The sequence below is a fragment of the Leucoraja erinacea genome, chromosome 8 (genome assembly GCF_028641065.1).
Source record: "Leucoraja erinacea ecotype New England chromosome 8, Leri_hhj_1, whole genome shotgun sequence".
NCBI classification, from domain to species: Eukaryota; Metazoa; Chordata; class Chondrichthyes; order Rajiformes; family Rajidae; genus Leucoraja; species Leucoraja erinaceus.
In genome coordinates, this window is record NC_073384.1 from 15,738,541 (window position 1) to 15,757,532 (window position 18,992).

General features: G+C 43.0%; 1 protein-coding gene across 6 annotated transcripts in view; it reads right to left on the reverse strand.

The window, feature by feature from the left end:
- The window catches only part of adgb (androglobin), a 205,511-nt gene that overhangs the window by 38,923 nt on the left and 147,596 nt on the right, over positions 1 to 18,992 (reverse strand). For all 6 annotated transcript variants that reach the window (XM_055639044.1, XM_055639046.1, XM_055639043.1 and 3 more), the window contains 4 exons: positions 14,352 to 14,445; positions 13,494 to 13,628; positions 9,487 to 9,640; positions 9,145 to 9,332 (listed from right to left, as the gene is read on the reverse strand). In XM_055639044.1, coding sequence (XP_055495019.1) covers positions 9,145 to 9,332; positions 9,487 to 9,640; positions 13,494 to 13,628; positions 14,352 to 14,445 — 571 coding nt within the window. The remainder of the gene's footprint in view (positions 1 to 9,144; positions 9,333 to 9,486; positions 9,641 to 13,493; positions 13,629 to 14,351; positions 14,446 to 18,992) is intronic.

The following is an 18,992-nucleotide window of genomic DNA, read 5'->3' on the forward strand; positions in this document are numbered from 1 at the left end:
TGGCTGTCTTGAGCTCCGATTCCAGCTCCTGAATGATAAGGTTTCTGGCAGCCAGATATTGGCCATCAGTTCCTTGCAATCAGATGTGATATGAGATTAGAGGTAGGGTCTAGAAGGAACTAGATGGTAGACTGAGAGGAGTTTGGTCAGAAATCTCTGAAGATCTGTTGTTTGCACCAAACAAGACTAAATGAATCAATGACTAAAAGATCAATATTTCAATTGCTATTGCAACATTGTTCAGTCCATCTTGCAAATGTTCTTCAAGATAATTTTCCTGCATATACAAACGTGTTGCAGTTCAGTGAAGCCCTCTGAATCTGAAGGGATTCAAAAATTATTATGTGCCATCATAAACCATTTGTGACCCATCTTTTTCACCAAAGGGCAATCATTCAAAGTGAGTTGACTTCACCTTTCCTAATAGAATGGATTCAGTATATCCTGCAACACAAAATTGGGAGCTGCTCCTCAAACTGCCGAAGTAGTATGGAAGATTAGCGAGAGAAGATACAGCAACAGTGTGTAATCTAGTACTAGGAATCAACAGTGTTAGGTGCAGCTCAGAACCTGCACTTTGATAACTCGGTCATATCGTCAAAGGTTCAAGGCCTTTGAAGGTCCCATCGTTTGTATGGAATGTTGAACCAAACACTTTCTCCACTGTTCACAGCAGAATGCCAGCCAAAGTATATCCATCACCTGAAATAGAGATTATTTATTGATGATAATGGAAGCTTGTCCAGATATACTTGTCCAGATGTTATTACTGTACCTGCCTCAACCACCTCGTCTGGCAGCTTACTTTATATACCCACTACTCTCCGTGTAAAAGATTCCCCTCAGGTTCTTATTAAAATTTCCCCCCCATCACCTTAAAAGTATGTGTTGTAATTATTGATTGTGGAGCTAGACTATGGAAAACGACTGTGCATTCATTGTTCCATAGAGTCAGACAGTCATACATCACAGAAACAGGCCTTTCTGCCCAACTTACCCATGCCGACTAAGATGCCCCAGCTACACTAGTCATATCTGCTTGCATTTGGCCCACATCCCTCTAAATATTTCTTACCGATCTACTTGTCCAAATGCCTTTTAAAAGTTACTAGAGCAAGGGGGACCTGTTGGGTCCCATCCCCGCAACGCGCAGTTAAAAGGGGGGAGAGAGGGGGGGGGGTGGGGATAATGGGGGAAAAGAGGGAGGGGAGGAGAGAGGGAGGGGGGGAGAGAGGGTGTATAGGAAGGGGGAGGAAGAGGGGCACAGAGGATGGGGGGGGAGAGGATGGGGGGGGAGAGGAAGGTGGGGGGAGAGGGGGGGAAGGTGTGGAGAGGAAGGTGGGGAGAGGAAGGTGGGGAGAGGAAAGTGGGAAGAGGTGGAGGGGGAGAGGAGGAGGGGGAGAGAGAGGAGGGGGGAGTTAGGGGGGAGAGTTAGAGGGGGGAGAGAGGGGGCGAGAGAGGGAGGGAGAGAGAGAGAGAGAAAGGGAGAGAGAGAGCGGGAGGGAGAGAGAGGGAGGGAGGGGGGGAGAGAGGGGGGGAAGGCGTGGAGAGGAGGAGGAGGGGGGGGTGGCGAGGAGGAGGATGGGTGAGGAGAGGGGAGAGGAGGAGGGGGGAGATGATGAGTGGATTGGAGCGGGCGGCCCGGGAGCGTGGAGCGGCTGGGGCAGTGGGGAGCAGCGGGGAGGAGCGGGAAGGTGGAGGGGGTGACGTCACGCAGATCCATTGTGATGTCATCAGTGAAAGACAGTTGTTTTTATTTCAAAGTGTTGTCCGATTTTTGAACATTTTCAATAATAACTTGAGAAATAATGCATGGAATTTTCAGATAAGGCGATTTTGGACTCCATGGGAAAAAATCTCTACTGGAATATGTAAAATTTTTATCGTTACCGCATTGTTTTTTCCCCGAAGATGTGACAACACACAAACAAACAAATACACACACATCCAAGATCAGACTTTTAATAGTTACTAGACCAAGTGGGACCCGTTGGGTCCCGTCCCAACAACTCACGGTTCCGGGGGGGGGTGGCCACAGCGTCACACACACACACACACTAACCACCCCCCCACACACACACACACACACACACACTAACCACCCCCCCCACACACACTCACACTCACACACACTAACCATCCCCCACACACACTAACCACCCCTCTTGATATTATATTAATATTATTCATTTGATCCTTTTACCCCATCCCTGCCTTATCTACTCACGCATAGACTCCAACTCAGGAGCGTCTAGAGAGGGAGAGGGGGTAGAGAGAGAGAGAGAGAGAGAGGGCAGAGAGAGAGATGGGCAGAGGGGGTAGAGAGGGTGAGGAGAGAGGGGCGAAGTAAGGTGGGGGAGAGAGGCGGGGAGGAGAAAGAGGGGGGAGAGAGGAGAGAGAGGCCAGGGAGGGGAGAGGAGCGGGGAGAGGAAGAGGAGGGGTGGGAGAGGGAGGTTGGGGGAGGGGGGGAGAGGAGGGGGGGAGAGGAGGAGGGGGGAGAGAGAGGGGGGGGGAGAGGGGGGACTTGGGAGAGGAGGAGTGAGGATGAGGAGGAGGGCGGGGAGAGGAGGAGAAAGAGAGGAGGAGGGGGACGGGCGGGGGCAGCCGGGGAGCGTGGGAGCAGCGGGGAGTGTGGAGTAGCAGCAGGGAGCGGGAGAGAAGGTGAGAGCAACGGGGAGGAGCGGGGGGGGGGGGGGAAAACGTGAGCGGTTGTCAACCTAAGGACTGACAGCGAGTTCGACGGCTTCAATCCAGGGCCCAACTTGCTCGCTCTTTCTGCGTCTTTTGAACAATAGGGTAGGGGTGAGGGGTGGGGGGGAGGAGGGAGGGGTGGTGACTTCACTCGCAGCGGGAGTAAGACTGCGCAGACCCATTGTGACGTCAGCAGCGAAAGAAAGCCTTTTTTATTTCAAAGTTATGTCCGATTTTTTAACATTTTCATTAATGACTCAAGAAATAAAGCATGACGTTTTCAGATAAGGTGATTTCAGACTCCATGAAAAAAAATCTCTACCGGAATATGTAAAAATGTTACCGTTAGCGCATCGTTTTTTTCGTGAATATGTGATTATACACAAACAAACAAATACACACACGAACAAACACATCCATATCCAAGATCAGACTTGTAATAGTTATATGATATGGATTATAGTACCTGCCTCAACCACTTCCTTGGGAGCTTGTTTCATATACAGACCACCCACTGTGTGAAAAAAGTGCCCCTTTAAGGGTCTGTCCCACTTGGTGATTTTTTTCGGCAACTTCCGGCATCATTGACCGACGTATCAGATCATCGAAAAATTTGCGGCATGATGCGGCATGACACGGTGGTGATGCGGCGTGACACGGCATGACACGGTGGTGATGCGGCGTGACACGGCGGTGATGCGGCGTGACGCTGCGTGATGATGTATGATACTCAGTGTTTTTTCAAGTGTTGCAACATTTTTTTTGTCGCTGCTGAATTTTGAAATGCTCAAAATCTTTTAGCGACACTGAGATGACGCAAGCAGTCGCCGAAAAAATCGCAACAGGCCCTTTAGGTTCTATTAAATCTTTCCCTCTCACCTTAAACCTAAGTTTTCTGGTTGTTGATAACCGACTCTGGGCAAAAGACTTTGTGCATTCACCCTACTTATTCCTATCATAATTTTATACACCTCTGTAAGATCACCCCTCAGCCGCTCTGTTCCAAGGAATAAAGTCCTAGCCTGCCGAACCTCTCCCTGTAGTGCAGGCCATCAAGTCCTAGCAACATCCTCATTAATCTTGACGGAACTCTTTCTAGCTTAACGAGCCTTCCAACAGAAGGCTGACCAAAAGTGAACAAAATTCTCCAGATGCAGCCAATGTACTGAAACCTGTCTTGACCATTCTATCTACCTGTGATGCCACTTTCTGTGAACTATATACCTGCAGTCCGAGCTTGCTCTTCTCTACAACACTCCCCAGGGCCTTGCTATTCACTGCAAAAGTCCTGACTTCCCAAAATGCAACAACTCGTACTTATCAGCATTGAACTGCATTAACCATTTGTTCACCCATTTGCCAAGCTGATCAATATCCTACTGTAATTTTTGATAGCCATCTTCGCTATCTCCAATTCCACCCACTTTCGTGTCATCTACGTACTTACTCATCACTCCTTGTCAATTCTCATCCAAATCGTTGATATAAACCAATATCAGCAATGGGTTGAGCACTGATCCCTGAGGCACCCCACTAGTCACAAGCCTCCAGTCCTATTTATGTCCCCCATTTTATTATACCACTTTAAGATCACCTCTCAGTCTCCTGCGTTCCAAGAAATAAAATCCTGCCCTGCCATATCTTTGTTGAAAATAATGAAATATTTTTTTTAATGACTTGAACTTTGAATCTATTTCCCCAGCCCAACTATTGCATCATAATTATCTTCATTTCAGTTTATGACAATGATTTTTTCAGTTCCAAACTGTGTGCAAAGTTCTAGCATGCAATGATCATGCTTCCCCAGAGGATCTTTAACAGTGGACTGTTAATTAATCTTTCTCGGGAATTATTAGTGACTGAAAATATGATGCCGTGGGTTTGAATGCTGACACATTAAATGAGTATTTTGCATCTATCATTATTAGAGGAGATTCTATGAAGGCAACACAAGGGGAGCAACACTGAACAGTGAAAACATAGCTATGGAAGTGGTGCTTAAAATTGAATGGTGTTTGAAAAGAATTTTACTTCGGAGTCACGTGAGTGATTCCGTGAAGAGCCCCCTCAGCACGCATGCGCGGCGTTTAAGCATCCACAATCATGGACTACTTGGGCTTCACAATTAATTCAGTCTACGTGACTGTAACATTGCCAAGAGACAAAATAGTTGAATTGGCACAATCATGCAACAATTTAATGGTCAACAAACTACCAACAACTCAACAAGTAACAGAGTAATTGGAAAAATGGTAGCAGCATTTTCCGGCTACATAATTCGGACCTTTGCACCAAAAACAACATACAGGTCATTATGATCGTGTCATGAAGTTACCCACTGAAGCAATATCAGAACTACAGTGGTGGGCTAAAAACGTTTGGCAAAGTTTACAGCCCTATTATCATCACAAACCCTATGTTAGTTATCCAAACAGATGCCAGTGCTCAAGGCTGGGGAGCAACTAACTCTATATCTAGCACATGTAATAGATGGACTAACCCGGAGTCATCATTACCACTTACACTGGGCATTAATTATCTAGAGATGGGTGACTTTTATGGTTTAAAGCATATGCACAAATATGCATCACTTGCATGTACCGTTACAAATAGATAAATACTACGGTGATGGCCTACATTAACCATATGGACAGCATAAAATCGGTATCATACGACAAGTTGGTCAACACAATCTGGCAATGGTGTGTCGAAAGACAAATTTGGCTATCAGCAACTTACCTGCCAGGTAAGCTAAATGCAGCGGCAGACACCAGGCCACGTAAATTTAATGACAACATCGAATGGATGTTAAAACCCCCAAAAGATTTTTTTGCAAAAGTTATCAAGCAATATGGCACGCCAGATATCGATTTATTTGCATCCAGGCTAAATCACCAGGTACCTATGTATGTCGGTTGGGAACCAGACCTGAGGCAGCAGCGGTAGATGCGTTCGCGCTGGATTGGGGAAATTCTTCTTCTATGCATTTCCTCCCTTCTGCCTCATCAGTCGGGGACTACGCACAATACAAATGGACTCTGCTTCAGGTATTTTGATAGTACCTGACTGGCCTACGCAGCCATGGTTCCCAATACTCCATGACATAGTGGTTGAAACTCCGATGGTATTCCCCAGTGACCCAGAGTTATTAACACCCAGTGTCGGGCACAAGCCACCCGTGCCATGAAAAAATCAAATTCCTGGGTTGCAGATTCTGCACAAACTACTTCTGGAACTGGGATTATCAGAACAAACCGTCAACACCATGTCAGCATCCCTCCGAACATCCACTAAAAAACAGCACTTGTCCAGCATCAAAAAATGGGAGAAGTACTGCTTGGATACAGGGACCACCTACTCAACCGCTACAGTTACCAACGTACTGGAATTCCTGGCGAACCTTCACCACGATGAAGGACTCAGCTACAGAGCCATCAACACAGCTAGAAGTGCCCTGCCTGTCTATTTAAAACCAGCTCCAGGACAACAGGCCATGGGGTCCCACTCGCTGGTGGTCAAACTAATCAAGGGTATTTACAACTCTAACCTCCTAGACCAAGGTACACCTATACATGGGATGTCAGTGTGGTCCTGACGTACCTCAGGGGATGGCTACCAGCCAGATCCCTCAACCTGGAACAATCTATGCTCAAAACACTCATGTTGATGGCACTTGTATCTGCACAGAGGGTCCAGTCACTACACCTATTGCGACTGGACACCATGCTCACAGCTCCAGACCAGATCTCTGTGGTTATCCAGGGAATGATCAAACAGAGCAGACCAGGAACACCTAATCCAGTCGTGGAATTCCGGGCTTACCCGCCAGAAACACGGTTATGTGCCATGACCCTACTATCCTACATAGACACAACCAAAATATTCGAGGGAGATGAAAAGCCTTGTGGGTCAGTCATAAAAAACCTTATGGTCGGGTGACGAGCCAAACCATTTCGAGATGGCTCAAGCAGGTGCTAAAAGCTGCTGGGATAAAAACTAACATGTACAAATTTCATTCCACCAGGGCAGCATCCACGTCGATGGCTAAAAGAATGGACGTGCCTATAGACCACATCCTGGCTACAGCAGGATGGTGGGGGGAAAGACCGTTCAGAAAATTTTATAATAAGCCGTTGGCAAAACCTGTTTTATTTGCAGGAAAGATTTTACAGACTGCAAATATTTAATTTAAGCCCAGGGGAGCAATTTAATTTCTTTGTTGTTATTGTTAAAAAATACCATTGTGTTTTTCTACAAACAGATTAATTGGTTGATTACGATAACACACTTCCTCCCTCAAGGACTTCGGCAGTGCGTGAAGTAATAACTGTTACACGGTTTGAAATCACAGAGCTTTGAAGTCTTCGCGGAATCACTCACGTGACTCCGAAGTAAAATGGTAAGATTAAACGAGAACTTACCAGTTTGAAGTTTGATCTGTATTTTCTGAGGAGTTACGATGAGGGATTACATGCCCTCCGCTCCCACCCTCAATACTATGGGTCAAACTGATAAACTGATCTCCTTATCTTTACTTCAATTTAAATAACTGTGTCTATCTGTGATTCCACACCGCTGCTTTGAAGTATGCCGCGCATGCGTGCTGAGCAGGCTCTTCACGTAATCCCCTCATCGTAACTCCTCATAAAATACAGATCAAACTTCAAACTAGTAAGTTCTCATTTAATCTTACTACTATCCAGCCTCGTTGGGATGGATCCCAAATTGTTGTAAGAAGTAATGACAGAAATCCAAATTGCTCCATAATATCCAATCATCCATCATCCAATCCTGTTGCCAGTGAACGACAGCTACAAATGTTACATCCCAATTTTGGAAAAGGTCAAGAGATAAATCTGGCAATCATTGGTCAACCAATATAATAGAGGTGCTGGTGAATGTTTCTCAACCAATAGCCTAGGAAAAAAATAATAGTTATATGAAAAAAATTCAGGTAATTAAAAGAAAGCCAGCATAAACATGGGGAAAGCAAATTATGTTTTATGACTGATTACCTCTTTGATTATGTTATGTAGAGGATTCGTAAATTTACTGGCATGGTGCAAATGGACTTTTCATAGATATTTGATAAACTAGCGCATAATAACTGAAGCCGATAGGATTAAAAAGATCGATCACATTGATATGAAACTAACACAAACAGAAACCAAAAGGTACCGGTGATCGGCTGTTTTTCAAGATGGGGTAAGGTATTCCTGAGTCAGCTGTCAGACCTCTTCTCTCTTTGATATACATTAATAAACTTAAATGTGTGCGTGGAGCACCATTAAAAAAAATAGGTAATGCAGAATTCAGAAATGGTTTGAATAGTGAGGAGGTAACATGAGGTGGACCAACAGGCAAGGTGAAATAAGTAGATAAGTGCCAAGTGAGATTAAAGCTTTGCAATTTATTAAGAAGATGGGACAAATCTTACCAACATGCAAGGGGAATTGGAGCAGATTGTGAAAACTTGGATGAGATAAATAAGAAGCTTTGAAGATGGCAGAAGAAGGCTGCTCAAAAGACATACCTTGGTTTTATTAACAGGGGAATAAGCAACAAAGTTAGTAATCACTCACTGTTCCATAAAATATTTTAAACTGTTTGGCTTGCCAGAGTACATTGGCTAATTTTGGGTGGGACACTTGAGAAAGGATGTCAAGGTCCTGGCGGGGAAGTCGTGAAAATGCACTGGAATTGTGCAATGATTGTGGGATTTCAGTTATGTGGCAAGAAAGATATGTCTTTATTCTTAGAGAAGAAAAGGATAAGAGATGCGATCAGTGTATTCAAAACTGATGGGTTTTTATGAAATAACAAAGGAGAATCTGTTTACAGTGGCAAAAGAAAAAGTGACCTGTGTACACTCGGCAAAAAAGACAGGAACATGACATGAACATCAGAAAATAATTTTTAAAAGGTGAGTTGCAATGATCTGAAATGCAGCTGGTGAAAAAATTGGTGAAAGTAGCTACAATCTTCCAAACAAGGCTTGGATTATATTGAAGGGAGGAAATGTATAGGAAAATGGCATGGGACTAATTGGTTAGGTCTTTCAATAGGCTGGATAAGCCAAATAGTCAGATGTCTTCTCTCAGGGCTGTGGTATTTGCAGATCATTTCAGCATTGAAAAGGTTTTTTCCCCATAGTTTTTCTCTTTTTTTCCGAACAGATTTTATATTTCATTCCATTTGTACTTCAAATTAAACTGGAAAGTTGTGTTTCTTTTGTTCTGAATTCAGGTAAAAACGGAGTCTCTGACCTTGATCTGAAGTCACATTGTTCCTGACATTCCATCTTATTCACCAGCCACAGATCATATTTTACAAGACTTTCATCTTATGAAACGCAATCAATGGCCAGTTTAGGAATTCATCTCAAAATTATTTTCCAAAGACTTCTGGCATTTTCAAGGTTAAACTGTAAAGCAAAGCTTTCTTAATGGCTACCTGAAGATAAGGTTTTTGTCATTTGGAATGTAGTAAGATTTAATCTCCTTCATTGTAAAGTTGTTGTTCACGGGCTCACTTGAGAGGATGGGAAGAGGATGACAGGAGCCGATCAAACGCATCTTCCATTTCCCGGAGGAGAGTGTGAAAGCTCCGGACTGAGCTTCAGCCACGAATGTATATCCAGTCTGTATAGAAAATTAAAACATTGCAGTGTTAGGCAATGATGCAAGTTGATTTTGTGAATACAACGATCTTCATAGCCTAAAGTTCAAGTTTGGTGAAGAAAGGTACATTTTCCCCAATATTGGTGAACAGTTTTTTGAGATTTCCTTGTCCTACCTTATTTTTGGTATAGACATGGGGTGCCACCTTTTGAAAAACCCGAGGAATTTCCTCTCCTGTGTCATTGTTGACCACATGCAGAACATAGGTCGACAACAAAGTGTAAACCTTAGGCACCACCAGCATGTCCTCTGACACAAAGAATATTTCCCTGCAGATTAAACAGAACTTGGTCAGACAGTCAAAGCATATTGTGTGTAGGCAATGTCAAACAGGACGTTTCAACATAGGCATCCAACACACAAACTGTTGAAGTGATGGTTTACCGCGGGAGAGGATATTAAGGTCCGTGTTAGCAGGATGAAAAACTATATAAATGATTCCATGGGATAATTAAGTGGCTCAGATTTTGTGGATAAACACTGACAGCTTGCTTCTGGAATCCAATTAAGATAAGGACTCCCTTTCATGAACCTCCTAGTGACCACTTCTGGAAACCACTTTGTGGAATCCTTGATGGCAAAATTCTGTGCAGTTCTGTACAGCCTTCTCTACTGTAATAGGATTGTATCATCTCTGCAGGAGAGGCAACCCAAGCACCACCCACAAAACACGAGGGAAAAGTATTTTTTTCTGAAGTCTGAAGAAGGGTCCCAAACCAAAATCTCATAGAATCATAGAGCATGGAAACAGGACCATCGACCTGACATGCTCTGTGGATTAATATGACCTATCTACACTTGTCCCACCTGCCTGGCCCACATCATTCTAAACTATCTATCCAATGTCCCATCCATTATCTCCAGTTACTGCCAGAACAGCTGAATTACTCCGGCATTTTGTGGTGTGTCTTTGAAAAACGTTTTTGACAGGCACAGACGACAAACCCCTGTTTGTTTAAAGTGTTTTTAGTGACTCAAAACATTCAAAATCAGGTAAGAGTCCCAGGAAATAAAACATTAAAGTTTGAGAAACATTGCAAAATAGCTTTGAACACTAAAAAAGTCAAAATTCACTGTAAATTCACATAAAAAATTCTCAGTATGATTGACAAATATGTTTAAACTTGGATCCATGTTAAAGTTGTTTCTGGTAACAAGCAACTACCTGAGGTCCCCACTGCTGTTTCCTTACATTCAACTGCAGCATCTTTTCTTACCTGGTGCAGGGTTCTTCAATGTCAGTGACATGTAACTGACCAGTTATTTATTCACAATGAGAATGTAGCTTACTGGCCAGAGGTTAGGGCCTCCGTGTCTCTAGCACATTACAGAAATCAATTGGAGGAACTCGAATGTATAGTGCACACCGTAGCGGTAGAGTTGCTGCCTTACAGCACCAGAGGACCCGGGTTCGATCCTGACTTTGGGTGCTGTTTGTACAGAGTTTGTACGTTCTCCCAGTGACATGTGTGGGTTTTCTCCGAGATCTCAGGTTTCCTCCCACACTTCAAGACGTACAGGTTTGTAGGTTTAAATGGCTTCGGTAAAATTGTAAATTGTCCCAAGTGTGTAGGATAGCGCTAGTGTATGCGGTGATCGCTGGTCGGCACAGATTCGGTGGGCCAAAGGGCCTGTTCCACACTATATCTCTAAAGCCTAAAGGTCTAAATTCAGATAATCAGGTTCTTTGAAGTACACACTTTGAAGAGGTTTCCCTCAGCAGTTTTGTTTTTGGCTCCAGATTACAACATTGAAGTCTCTTGCGCATCTGATGAATGAGCCTTGATAGAAAGCATGCTTTTAACCATGGGAGCTGGAGACATTTAAATATGGTTAAGAAAATGAATCCGGATTAAACAGTTTGTAAAAAATATATATCTTTTTCGCTTGTGTTTCTTTTGAGAACAATGTTTGCCTTTTCGTTTCTGGACAGGGCTATGTCTGTCAACAGACCTGCAAATGGTGTGCTTGGCCATTGACTGTTCATTGAAATTAGTTTGGAACTACACAATAATACCATAATGCAAGAAACTGAGATGGACAGTCCATCTGTCGTCAACCTGTATTGCATTTAGAATCAACAAACGACACACAGAGCCGACATGATCCTCCTCACTAATTTGCAGGTACCATTTCTGTAACCTATTGCAGTCTAACATTCCCGACTGTACCAAGGTCTAGCTATGTTGGTGAGGCTCAACACCAACATCATTTGTCCTGAGGAACATCTGAGGAACATAATTTCAGTTTATACCTGAATAGCATAAACCAGTAGCAGGGAGTCTGATCACTGTATGAGACTGTGTAGTCAATGTCCCGGTCCATTCTTCATCACACAACACTATTCTAAGCTCTGCTTGGGGGAGAGATTATCAGGTGGATAAAGAAAAGTTGAAAAGATGTGGTCAAAGCTCCCTGGAAGAAATACAACATTCTCACTCTCCCGAGAACTTCTTTCCCACTACAGCTCAAAATGGGGAAGGTAGCATTCTGGATTGGATTGAGAATCTCGCGCCCATGAACACAGAAGATCTGCATGTGGCTGGTGGAGCATTGGAAAATTATCATGAGAAAATGTTTTAAATGTTTCAAAATTCACTGGAAAGATCAGCAAACCCACTTCAATAACCTCTTGCAATCTAACATCCTCACAATTGATGTGCTGGTTCGGAATAATGTGATCGGCACAGATTTGGTGTGTATCTAACTAACAAGCACACTATATGGTGGTGGGCCTGATCTCAGACAATGATGAGAAGGCACAGGAGGTGGCTGATCTAGCACTTGGTGCCAGGAGCTCACGAACCATCAGAAACGACCACATCCTCCTCTTGATTTCCTACCACATCAGTCCACATCCAACCCCCATCTGTGGTAAGGCAGTCTGCGCCTTTTCCCACCTCATTGGGAAATTCAGAGTTAAGGATCCACCACGCAGGATCCACAAACCATCTGGTTTGGGAATTGCAAGGAAAAGGCTGCAATTCTCAGAACCATGGAACTCATATACCCCAAGGAACTAGGAGGTGCAACAGGTCAGAGGCATTCCACCCCTTCAAGCTGTTCCAGCATCGGTCAGGCAAACGCCTCCGTTCCATATGATCAGAGGTGGCCGATCATTCAAAATCAGAGAGGGAGAGGGGAGAGTTTGGTTGTTTTGTTGTTTGTCTTTTGCACAAAAGTCCGCGAGCATTGCCAGGTATGGATGTGACAAATACTTTTGACTTGACTACTTCAAACCTCAAAAACGACCAATTTTCCAAACAAACCCCCATTGTGCAGGCAGTGTTTTTTCATACTTCCACAAAAACAGGAATAACTCTCAGAACCATAGAATCATATAAAATAGGTGCAGGTAGGGCATTCAGCCCTTCAAGCCAGCACCATCATTCAATATGATCATGGCCGATCATTATGGAGGGAGACTCACCCAAACCCAAACAAGCTGTGGGCAGTGTTTTTTTACATTTGTTTTTCAAACCACATGGGTCATTGGAGACAGTTCAGTGTCATTCAGAGCTCTGATTGAGGCACACCACTTGCAGAGACTGATTGAGGCACACCACTTGCAGAGACTGATTGAGGCACTGGTTTTATAGTCCCTCCCCCTCCCTCCAGCAGGGGCAGCAGAGAGAATGGGGAATTTTGTAAAAACATTAATATCTCTGTCATATTTCATCGATCGGAAAAATCCTCGGCACACATGCGGCGGAGGGGGGCTCCGAGCGAGGTGGCCAAAAATGATGGCCGTAGGTGGTGGCGTTCTCTCGGAAATCGCAGCACAGATGGCCAAAATCGGTCGAGAACAGGCTTTTAGTAATATAGATAAGAAGACCCTCTCATCCTTCTAAATTCCAGTGAATACAAGCCCAGTCGACCCATTCTTTAATCATATCTCAGTCCCACCATCCCAGGAATTACCCTGGTGAACCTATGCTGCACTCCCTCAATAGCAAGAATGTCCTTCCTCCAATTAGGAGACCAAAACAGCACACAATACTCCAGGTGTTTTCTCACCAGGGCCCTGTATAACTGCAGTAGGACCTCCTTGCTCCTATATTCAAGAGGAACACGAAAGAAAATCTCAAGTAAGTTTCTGAGGAACATAATTTCAGTTCATACCTGAATATCAGAAACCAGAAGCGGGGAGGCTGATCACTGTATGATACTGTGTAGTCAGCGTACACTGTCCTGGTCTGCTCATCATTATAATAAGGATACATTTCTGCCTGTTTTGGATTTTTATTAAACAGATACCTTGAAAAACACAAAAAGAAGAATGAACGCATGTGAAATACAGTCCCATGTTTGCACCCGTCTGAAGTCACTAAATATTGTTAAAGCCCTTGTTAAAGGCTTTGACAAGATCTATCTGTAACCTACTAACTCTTTTGGTAAGCTTCAATCTCATTTAGTACACATTCTTTACATATTCAGTACTGTCTCAATCAGTACATATCTCTGATAATCTGTCCTAGGCCCAGCACATTTGATGCAACCTCACAGTAATCTCACCAATTCCACAGCTCTCTCAGAAGTTTAAGAAGTTTCGACATGTTGCCAAATGCTCTTATGAAATTTCTAAAAGTGGAGAGCATATTGGCCTGTTGCTTCAGGGCCTGGTTCAGTAATTCCAAAGCTCAGGAACTCAGAAGATTGCAGAAAGATGCTGTACATTGGCCAGTATCAATGCCCCCACCATCGAAGGGATTTACAGGATACACTGCCTCAAGAAATTTCCATTCCTGAACAAATGTTTGGACTTTTTTTCCTGTGTTCGTATTTTAATCCCAGATTCTCATTTCCACATTCTACTTAGGAATACACCACACCTTTTAAGTAGAGGAGGCAATACTTCAAATACATTACTTCAGCCAAGCTATATTATAGAAAATGTTGATGAAGAACATTTAACATTATATTAAACATTATAGCTTTGCAAAAACTATACATGATTCAGTCATATTTAATGCATCATACCTAAGTAAAAACAAGCCATTTTGCTCCCGATTTACATCTAGAAGATGGAAAACCTCGTCCAGGATAACTTGGCAATACAAATTTTCTGCTGTTCCTGTATTAACACAAAAGAAGAATATGTGTTTCAAGATTCACTCGTACATTTTCTGAATTAAGAACCAATTTCAAATTAGTTTCAATCTAGAGAAGTGCAAGGTTGCAATTTGCTAGTTGCTAAGCAGAATACAAAGGGACACACTACCTGCACAGCAAAAGTCTAAAGGGCCTGTCCCACTTTCACCACCTAATTCACAACCTTTTTTACTCGTGGACATTTTTCATCATGTTGAAAAAACGCCCCGACCTACTTGATGCCACGAGTACCTACGACTAGCATCACGGCCTACCTACGACCTCGTGACGACCATGCTGCGAGTATGAGTCAAGGGCAAACTCGGCAGAGGTCATGAATTAGGTCGTGAAATAGGGCAAAAGAACACTGGGAATAAATGGTTACATTCATAAATCATTAATAGTAATTGCAGGCACTATTGCAATGTTTCAGAAATATTTAGACAGGTACATGGATAGGATAGGTTTGGAAGGATATGGGCCCAAAACAGACATGGAGCTAGTGAAGATAGGGCATGCTGGTCAATATGGCAGGTTGGGCCGAAAGGCCTGTTTTCATGTGATATGACTCTATGACTATGACCCTATAATATTGCAAAATAAGGTATTGATACCAGCATGGGCATATTGGAATAACATGCCTGAATAATGTATAATACTAGGTGTTTGAATTGTTGTGGAAAAAAAACAAACCATGCACTGGGGTTCATTTCCAGAAGGGTAGAAATGACCATTAAACAAATAATGTCAAATATGTATTTAATCTTAGTTAGGCCACATTATGAACAGTATTTGGAGGTATTAGAGAAATGCTTTAAATATCACAAAGATGGATATCAACCACCATTTGCAGAGGAGCAGATGGAATGGAACTACAGGTACTGGTTTAAACAGAAGATATACACAAAAACTGGAGTAACTCAGTGGGTCACGCAGCATCTCTGGACAAAGGGAATAGTGGTGTCTTGTTGCACTTTCAGGGGTGTCTCTGTGCTTTCAATCATTTGTTTTATTTCTCTCGACTTCACCGTCTGTATCACTCTTTTCTCTTTCCCCTGACTCTCAGTCTGAAGAAGGGCCTCAACCCGAAATGTCGCCTATTCCTTTTTTTCCAAGATACTGCCTGACCTACTGAGTTACTCCACAATTTTGTGCTTACCTTTGGTTTAAACCAGCATCTACTGTTCCTTCCTCCACAAGTTTGAAGATTGTTTTGAAGAAGGGAGAATGCTGGAACTTGCAAGAAGATATTTGATAGGAGTAAGGCAAACTATAACATTATGAGGCATGAGGTTGTGAGAGTACTCTGTGAGCAATTATTGGGTATCTATCTATGGGTATCTTTTAAAGGCCAGTCGATCAAAGTTCAGGAACTGCATGTTTCAGTGAGGAGGGATAAGAGTATCAAAGTAAAGAGCCTGTCCCAATTGCCGATTTTTTGGTGACTGCTGGCGTCATATCAGTGTCGCCAAAAGATTTTGAACATTTCAAAATCCACCGACGACAGAAAAAATGTTGGGACACTTGAAAAGATTGCAGGAGCTTTGCCAAATATATTTTCCAAAACATCTTCTCTAGATTCGTGAGGCCCTGGAGTACTGGAGCGTAGCCACTGTTGTCCCTTTGAAGTAGATAGAATTCATGAAATTATTGGCTGGTGAGGCTCACGTCAGTTGTAGTCAATCTAAGGGAAGGAATTCTTCGGGATAGGATTTATTTCCATTTGGAAGATATGGGTTAATTAAGGACAGTCAGCATGACTTTAATGGGGCAGGCTGCGTTTTACTATCTTGATCGAGTTTTTTGAGGGGGTGATGAAGGCGAACAATGATTGGTCAAACCACTGAGCATATGGAGTCAGGAAGTCATGATGCAGCTTAATAGGACTTTGGTTAGGCCTCATTTACAGTTCTGGTCGCCTCAAGCCAGGAAGGAAGTCACAGCTTCGGAAAAGATTTACAGAAGGTTTACCAGAATTCTGCCTGGATTAGAGGGTATTAGCTACAAGGAGAGGTTGGGTACATTTGGATTGTTTTCTCTGGAACGCCAGAGATTGAGGAGAAACTTGATAGAAATATATAAAAATCATGAGAGATATAGATAAGGTACACAGTCAGAACCTTTCTCCCGAGATAAAAAATATCAAGCACGAGAGGACATGGCTTTTGCATGAGAAGAAAACTTTAAAGCAAATGTGCAAAAACAATTTTTTTTTGACACAAATTGTAGTTGGTGTCTGGAATGCACTGCTTGGGGTGGTGGTGGAGGCAGATATGTTAGAGGTGTAGTGGCATCCAAGGGGATTTTGGATAGGGACATAGAAGTGTGGAGAATAGAGAGAAACTATTATTTTCAGACAGTTAAGAGTTGTTTGGAATCATGTTTGGCACAGACATTGTGGACCGAAGGGCATGTTCCTGTGACATACTGTCCTATGCTCAGTATTCTATGTAAAGAATAAACTTTGTTTTAGTGTTCACCGTGGGGTACTCCACAGTTTGCTTCACTCCTGCTTGAGAAACAGCCGTACATAGCTACTTTGTTTTACGTTGCTTAGCCAATTTCTTTCTTTGCCTTTTATTGCATGGATTTCAGTCCTGATGATGAACCTCGCATGCAATACATGTTGAAGACTACATATTCCATATCAACTACATTGCACTCACCAATCCTCTTGTTGACCTGATCAAGTCAGGTAAAACACAATTTGCCTTTAACAAAACCATACTAGATTTTTACAATCAATGCACACAAATAACCGCTAATTCTGATCCTGATCTTCTATCTATCTACCTATCAATATATTATTATTATTATATTATGTTTATATATTTTATATATTATGTGTTATATATTATATATCATATATATATATATATATATATAACTAAATGTCTCATCTTAACCACTGCCTGTGCGCTGGATATTGATTTTAGAAAAAACGCTACCATATAGCGCTATGATTTTTGGCCATCCTACTCACAGTCCTCCTCCACTGATGCAGCCCCGAGGATTTTTCCGATCGATGAAAAGTAAAACGTTATGAATGTTTAAAAATACCTTGAGATCAGCTGATTGGTCATCTCGCCTGTCAATCACGATGATGAAGGTAACACCCCTTCTGGGGGGTGGGGGGGTGGGTGGGGGGGGGGGGGGGGGGGGGGGCACAGGAATATAAAGCCCAAATGGTATGAAATGGCATTTGAATTTGGTGGCCTGCACTCTGCGTGAAATGGTATGAAATTGCATTTGAATTTGGTAGCCTGCATTCTGCTTAAAATGGTATGAAAATGCATTCGTACTTGGTGGCCTGCACTCTGCTTGAAATTGAATGGAATAGCATTTGAATTTGGTGGCCTGCACTCTGCTTGAAATTATATTTCAAGGAATAGCCGTGAGTGAACTGCCAGCCCACCAGCCGTGAGCCAGTTAACTGTAGGCCCACCAGATGTGAGTGAACGGCCAGCCAACCAGCCCCGAGTGACTGAACTGCCAGTCCACCAGCTCTGAGTGAGTGAGCTCACATTACAAGTTTGTCCAACCTCTCCTTGGAGCTAATACTCCCTAATCCAGGCAACATTTTGGCAAACCTCTTCTGCACCCTCTCCAAAGTCTCCACATCCTGATAATTGCAGAATCACATCCAATATGCGGCCTAACTCCTGCTTTCCTGGGTCTGAAGAAGGATCTCGGACCTGAAATGTCAACCTATTCCTTTTCACCAGAGATGCTGCCTGACTCCAGCATTTTGTGTCTATCTTCAAAGTCCTATCAAGCTGCATCATGATTCCTGACATACTCAATACTCTGAGCGATGAAGGCAAGCATAACATATTCCTTCTTTATTACTCTATCTGTGTTGCCACATTCAGAGTTGCATGGACTTGAACCACGAGATATCTCAATGCTGATACGGTTCTTGCCATTAACTATTGACTTTTCCCTTACATTCAACCTCCCAAAGAGCAACACCTCACACTTACTAGAATTAAACTCCACCCATTCTACAGCAGATCAATATATCATTGTATACTTTGATAACTTTCCTCAGAGTTTACAACCCAACCAATTTTTGTGATGTCTGCAAACGTGCTAACCAGCCCATCTACATTTACATTTGTTGATGGGCGACACTTAATGCACTGTTACAAGTGAGAATGGGCAAAAATTGCTGTTTACATCCCCAAATGAAAGTATTTTTGAAGTTTAAATGCTCTTTTTAATAACCTGCGTAGGAAGGAACTGCAGATGCTGGTTTGAACCAAAGATAGACACAAAAAGCAGGAGTAACTCAGCGGGACAGGCAGTATCTCTGGAGAGAAGGAATGGGTGACATTTTTGGTGAAGACCCTTCTTCAGACCTGAAACGTCACCCATTTCTTCACTCTAGAGATGCTGCCTGACCCGCTGAGTTACTCCGTTTTTTGTGTGCCTATTTTAGTTTTAAGAACCCAATTGAGGTGAAGGTGTGGCAGACTGTGACAAGTGGAAGTACACATTCCCTGTCTGTAACTGAAAATTATAAAACTG